Source organism: Clupea harengus, chromosome 2 (assembly GCF_900700415.2).
Source record: "Clupea harengus chromosome 2, Ch_v2.0.2, whole genome shotgun sequence".
NCBI lineage: Eukaryota > Metazoa > Chordata > Actinopteri > Clupeiformes > Clupeidae > Clupea > Clupea harengus.
The window spans coordinates 30,460,590-30,467,457 of NC_045153.1; the positions used below are offsets into that span (position 1 = coordinate 30,460,590).

General features: G+C 49.2%; 1 protein-coding gene across 3 annotated transcripts in view; it reads right to left on the minus strand.

Annotated features, from left to right (window-relative positions):
- Window positions 1-203: 203 nt before the first annotated feature.
- LOC105898067 (rho GTPase-activating protein 6-like) overlaps window positions 204-6,868 on the minus strand; it is a 27,179-nt gene continuing 20,514 nt past the window's right edge. For 2 of the 3 annotated variants that reach the window (XM_031560525.2, XM_031560533.2), the window contains exons 4-13: window positions 5,982-6,244; window positions 5,203-5,398; window positions 4,954-5,009; window positions 4,695-4,845; window positions 4,294-4,442; window positions 3,496-3,675; window positions 2,429-2,526; window positions 1,937-2,172; window positions 1,679-1,759; window positions 204-1,331 (exon numbers count right to left, since the gene is read on the minus strand). In XM_031560525.2, coding sequence (XP_031416385.1) covers window positions 757-1,331; window positions 1,679-1,759; window positions 1,937-2,172; window positions 2,429-2,526; window positions 3,496-3,675; window positions 4,294-4,442; window positions 4,695-4,845; window positions 4,954-5,009; window positions 5,203-5,398; window positions 5,982-6,244 — 1,985 coding nt within the window. In that variant the 3' untranslated portion in view covers window positions 204-756. Of the gene's footprint in view, window positions 1,332-1,678; window positions 1,783-1,936; window positions 2,173-2,428; window positions 2,527-3,495; window positions 3,676-4,293; window positions 4,443-4,694; window positions 4,846-4,953; window positions 5,010-5,202; window positions 5,399-5,981; window positions 6,245-6,868 lie in introns of all 3 variants that reach the window. The other variant, XM_031560540.2, reaches the window with a different exon arrangement.

The window sequence follows — 6,868 nt, forward strand, 5'->3', positions numbered from 1 at the left end:
TGCAGCATTTCACAAAAGGAATTCATTACACTGTGATTCAAAAACCCAAACACACTTAATGTGAGGTGCTTAATGTCTGAATGGAAGAGACATCATATCATTTCTCTTTTTCCACAACATTTGGAAATACATACTCTCTCTCTCTCTCTCTCACACACACACACACACACACACACACACACACACACACACACACACACACACACACACACACACACACACAAAGACACACACACAAACACACACACAAACAACAAACACACAAACAGTGAACTTGGGGTAGAAGAATAGTACCAAAGACACTACATGTAGCCTACATTCAAATGGATCAGCTTCATCTTTCTGGTGCTTTTGTGACATATCAATGACTCACTGTTACTTAATTTGTGTGATCTGAGCAATTATCTATATTGGAGATTGTACTAGTGTAAAATATTGATTTGATTAAAAATGTGTTACTAATCACAAATATCCAGCAGATACATTGTGGATGGAAAATGCCAATTCATCTCAAATTCAACAGGAGTCATCTTAAAGAACCATTTGTTGACAGTCAGAAATGTGACATACGTTCATTTTGAGGTCTGTTTAAACATGTAATGAACAGCTAAGCTGAGTAAAAAAAAAATTAGCTGGCAGAAAATGGAAAGTAACAAAAAAGCCCAAAACTTCTCAGAAGAACTATCCACATCTTTTATGTTGAGCACAGAGGGCGTCTGCACGTGACTGCCATGGAGCTGGGTGTTCGGCACGGCATCACACCAGCGTCTCTGGCAGGGCGTCTGCATTGTCTGATGAGAGCAGCTGCCATATCTGCCACTTGTCCCGCTGCCAGTCCTGCCAGTCTGGGCTGCCGCGCCCTCTGTGGGCCTTCAGGGGAAAGGGGCGGTCTGAGGCCTCTCTCTGTGGGGGTCGGCGCAGCGCCTGCATGGGCTGAGAGCCCTGGGGATAGGGGGTGGTGGTGGTGGTGGAGGGTGGAAGGGTGGCGGCACCTCTGTGGAGTCCTGGATACGGAGGGGGCAGATTGCCGCACTGCCTGCCTCCAGGCTTGGCCGAGAGGGGAGGTCTGGCAGAGGAGCCTCTGCCGGGTGCGATATCATCTAAGCTGCTTGATCCTGGTTGGCTGCGAGGCTCTGTGCTGTGCTGCGGTTGGCAGAGCCAGATGCCAGTCTGCGGGCTACTGCTGGCACGGGTGACTGGCGTATGGGTCCGGCACTCCTCCACTCCCGCGGAGGTCTGTGTGCGGCGCACCGGTAGCTTCTGGAGGCCACGCTGGCTGTCCAACCCCTCCGCTGAGCTGAGTGAACACTGGGACACGTCCCCGTGTGAGCCTGGGTCACATTTCACACACCAAACATGTTTAGCCAGCATGAAGCATGAAGCATGAAGCGTGACCTTCTGTTCCCAACTTGTGTTTTGCACATTCAAAAGCAAAACAATTCCCCCTTCATTTTGCAAGGTGTTTCACACATGTGATAGAAAGTGCTGCACGTGATGTAATCAAAATGTGCCACTCTGATAGAATAGTGTATTATCATTATTATTAATATTATCAACACTATTAGTAGTGGTATTGTTGTTATTATCATTATTATTAGTAGTAGTAGGATTGTTGCTGTTATTTAAATGCATAGATGACACTTGCATCCCATGGTATATTAGTTAATGAGTTAATTACCTGAGCTGTGGTTCTTTAATCCTGCCCTCATCGATGCATGCCAGGCTTCCCACACATGTGTCTGTTCATCTTTGTCTTCCGCTGCAAAAGAGGAATGTGTGTCTCTTCAGACAAAACAAGACAATAATCACAGGTTCAGAGGCTCTGGAGAAGAGAATGGCTCTATTCAAACAAATGAGTGAACCTATTCACATAGGTGCATATTCACTGCCATAGAAGAATGCTAACTCCTATAACCCTTTTCTAGACCAAGCTAACCTGTGCTAGAGGCTGCAGGCAGGCCGGTGTGCCCCGGCCGCCCCCTCACGCGCCCCTCCAGAGAGAGCTTGTCGGGCCTGTGGAGGGTGCCGTCTTCACACAGGTCTGGGGAAAGCAGTCGCTCAGGGAACACGGGGGAGTTGTTCTCGTAGGGGGAGACCTCACCACTGGAGGCGTTGTTGGAGTCGCTCTCGTTCAGGGAGAAAGAGTCATCGGACCGGAGCAGGTCGGGGTTTCTGGAGGGGGGGTGGAGGACATGAGGGCACAACAGTGAGGGACAGAAACATAGACATTCTTGAACAGTAATAACCTTAAAATATGAGTACATATTAAGAGAAACCACTGCATGAAGTCCCTTAAGGGCAGCTTTATGCTGTAAACACATGCCAGTGTGAACGCCATGGGCTTACTGACAGTGGCCACAAGGGGGCGACAACACATGGTGTATCCTGCAGTTTGTGAATGTGTGCACAGAGCCTCAGCCTCACTCACTCCCACTGAGATGCCTTCCTCCTCAGCAGGTAGTCCACCACGTCAGGGTCCGTCTCCAGCAGACTCATCAGCACCTCATGCTGCAGGTCAGCAGACACCTGCGGGAGCCGCCACAATCAGCCACACGATCCTCAACACCTCCTGACACACACACCCCCCCCGCTCCGCGCTGTAACGGAGCCCAGAGCCAAACCCTTCCACACACAACAACCCCCTCCCCGCTCACGGCTCACAGTTCCTCAGGTGATCTTCTGCAGACTGGGCCTGCTGTGTCCGCTCGGCTCGGAGTTATTCTCACACACATATCCATTTCACTGGCATGGGACTATTTGGACTAAGCATACGGCTAATAAAGGGGAGCTTTAATGCAAACACCAGCAGCACTGATAGCCCTGATAGCCTCACTAAACAGGAGGTTTGGCATCACAGTGAATGTGCGTGACATGTTACACCACCTGCTTGTTTAGCAGAAGTGGACGTTGGAAGATATCAGTGTGGGCTGCACGGAGGAACTCCCCCTGAAACCGAGTGCATTCATACCTGCATGTAGCCCAACTGCAAAACAAATAAAACTCTTAAAGCCTCCGGTGGAGAAATAAGGCCGTCTGGAAGCATTCCAAACAGACATTGCATTTCCTGTAATTCATAAAGCATCAGTCCCCGCTGGAGCTGCACAAGGAGTAGCCTTGGTGGGATAGATCGCACAGACCACAGCAGAGCAGAGCAGAGCCACTAGTCCCACAGGCTTTTATGAGCTCAGAGGGAAACTCTCTCATTTTTAACAAGTCACTCCAGAAGAGCCCTGCTCTTTTCAAACCCCATCAGTGCTTTACTAAACTCATGTTTACGTTTGATTGGACTCAGCCACTTGGCTAACTTTGCGAGTACCTAAACACGGCAAAGCACCATTTCTGGAATGTGTTGGTGAACGGTGACTAAGGCAGTTACGGGCGTCTGTTCACATCTCTTTATTTGACACAGTGAACTGTAAACGACAGAAGACAGGGCCAGGCCCCAGGACGGGAGCTCATGCCAGTGCCGTGCCACCGGCGGTGGCCTGCACCTACCGTGAAGAGAGACTCGTACGCGTCGATCATCCTCTGGACGATCCCAATGATGGTGGTGCTCTCCTCGGCGCGGGCGGAGCTCTGGACCATGAACTCTTTATCCGAGCTCTTCTGCTTGTGAAGGAGGTTGGGTCCGAAAATGGTGGCCAGGTTGAGAGAAGTCATCTTGTTCCCTGGAATCTAAACATGAAACCTTGCCGTTATGCTAAGTGGACAGACCATCATGGATGACGCCACGGGCAGAAGCACTGACACAGACGTGAATAAATACTGGACGCAGCAGGAGAAAGAAGACAGACAGAGAAATGGAGACAGACTGGCAGGAACACGGAGACAGAATGCACACACACACACACTCACACACACACACACACACACACACACACACACACACACACACACACACACACACACACACACACACACACTCTCTCTCTTCCAGGATGGGGGTCTGCTAAAGAACTGGAACTCCTGCCAATACTGGCATACCTGTTGACTGAGCTTGATGGGATTAGCTCAGTTTGTTATGTATCGGCACGACATCCTGAGTAATAACAGGATAATGATGCTTAAATTGATCTCATTCTGGCTTCAGAACTACAAAAAGTCTGAGTCCTCATCAGGCAAAAAATTGTTAATCTTTGATAACTGCATAAGCACTTGTATTGGCCTTACCTGTGTAAACATTGGTGAGAATAATACCAATTCTTACCAGGCTCTCTCCTCTCACCATATTCTGTTCTTGGTTATGTATGATCCATACAGTTCGACAGACAGAAGCTTAGTTTCTCTGCTCACCTCTTGGCCGTCTCCGTGGTGGGTGTCCTCCGCGTGGTCGGCTACGGTGGACAGGAACTCCAGGAGCCGGTGCAGGGTGTCGCTGTTGCAGGGAGGCAGCAGGTAGACCAGCAGCTGCATGGAGCTGCACCTCTCCGCGGGGTCCAGCGCTGCACACAGCAGGACAGGGAGGGAGACAGACTCATGTGAACCTTGACCTATACACCCCACGTGATTACACACAATAGCTACACATGTGCACACACCTAATGGGACACGGTATGTGTTAGCTTGTTAACTTAGCTTAATGTGTTAGCTTAACTGAATCTGCAACTTCAGATCTAATAGTGGGCTGGCTATGTGTTTGACTGTGTAATATAGAGTGTAGTTTAAAGAACTAGATGAGAAGATTAGATGCTTACACATGCAGTTGATGAATGCTGTATAGAGCTCTTTGGTTAGCAGCGGGTCAGGCATGTCCCGCAGAAACTCCTTTAGAAGTGCCGCCACATCATGGACACTGTGTTCCTCATCCGGCTGGACCTCCGAGCCCTGGTCAAACTCATCTCGCAGCTACATCCGACCAGTGCAAAGACAACAGCAAGGCATTCAGCATCATCACAGCAAACTACCAAAACACTTTAAAAGCCTCTGGTCTCTGCTCACTGAAATCTCTCATACCTGTCGCACTCTTTTCTTTGAACTCCCCACACGGAAAATACCAACTGTCTGCAAACCTGTATAAAAATGAGTATAAGGGAAATATGTGATCTATATATGAAATATATACAGTATATATATATATATATATATATATATATATATATATACACAATATATATATATATTCTCAACAGTTTTAACAGTCCTGAGAAACCCAATTAAGTGAGATAATCATGAGGAAATGGACAAGTCCTGGTGGATGAGTACCATATTTCTCCAGGTGCTGGCAGCAGCAGTCCAACACCCTTGGCACCTGCCTGTAGATGGGGTTGAGGCTGAGCTTCTTGTCTCGGTGCTTCTCTTTCCTGCTGGGCGTCTGGGCTGGCAGTGAGAGCTGCAAGGCCTCCAGCAGACGAGACTCGTTGTCATCCAGGTCCGTGATGCAGTCCACAGACATCCCACCCTGGTGCAGAGATAGATAGCCTGAGATTAGTCGCATAACTCATGGAAGCATACTGCAGAATGTGCTCTTCACCGTCGTGTCTTATGTGTAGCTTAAATCTTGAATTTGTTAGACCTTCATTCCTGAGATCATACATGAGTTATACTGCAATTTTTCAATGGAAATGAATGTCTTTCATCCCCGTGCCAAAAGTATAATTTCTCGTAATATCAAACAGAAATGCTTTGAGAGGCATTGGAGGTCTATGGTAGAGAGTGGGTTTTTTTCCACCTGGGTTTCATGAGCAGTTGCAGTGCGTTGCCTAGGCAACTGTAATCAGGGCTTAGTTGAAGACATTAACTGCGCACAGTACAAAAGGCTCTCACCTTAGGCAAGAGCAGGAGATTTACTTTGGACTTGGTCGGGGGAAAGCCTAGTTTGGCCCTTTATCCTTCCCTCTACGGAGTATTGGTGTCCTTTAAACATGCTTCTTGTGAATATGCCTTATGTTAAACAAGTTTCGCCTGAGACACGCACATTTCGGTCAACGTTCTTTTTCAGTCTCTGCCCCCCCTGCCAGGTAGCTCATGGAGGTTGCTCTTACCCGTCGGCGGGCACGCGGGGCAGCCTCTGGCGTGCCGGGGGCGACGCTCTCACTCGGCGTCTCTGAGGTGGAGCTGAGCGATGAGTTGCTGCTGGAGAGCTCCTTGCTGGGCCTCTTGGTGGTGAAGTGCAGAATGGAGGAGACCAGGTCGGAGGCGGTGTCTCGGTGCTCCTCGGTGCGGTGGCCGTCGTGCCTCTGCTTGTGCACGCGGTCGTTGGCAATCACCTGCGAGAGCGGCATGCCGAACGCCTGGGGCGCAAACTCTGTGAGGAGGGAAGAGAGAGATAAATGGGCTGATAAGGAGGAGAGTTGGAAGGAAGGGATGTTTTCAGAGGGATCCTTATCACTAGCTGGCATCACTCATCAATCACCTGGCACCACCATGATACTGTCTCAAGGTCCTTAACGGCTGAGATTGAACGCAGACGCGCTGATCTTGATTATTAGCTTGCGTGGTCAAAAGGAAGACCCTTCTTTTCTGATATGGTTCAGCACACACAAAAAGACTTCTGGGATTTCTAAGAACTGGCCGGCCGTGATGACTAAGGAACCTCTTCAGATTGTTTTTGTTATTCCGCTGGCTGCCTGGTCGGCAGTGAAACTTGCATTCCATCGTACATTGTTGCAGGGGGCTGGGCGGAGCGATGCTCGGGCTGACCTTTCAGAGGCCATATACTGTATATTGTTGCACACGGCTATGTCAGTATAAACAGCTGAACGTGTCTGCTCCAGTGACTCCACATGGCTTTAGAGGCATGGATCAAAGGCGCTGCTTTCCACAGTCGGTCAGTCCACTGTCTAGCCACAGGGTGAGACAACATGGCCCAGCTGGAGAGGAACAAAGGGCCACGGGACTCACATCACAATCAAACTCCACTTTTTTCACC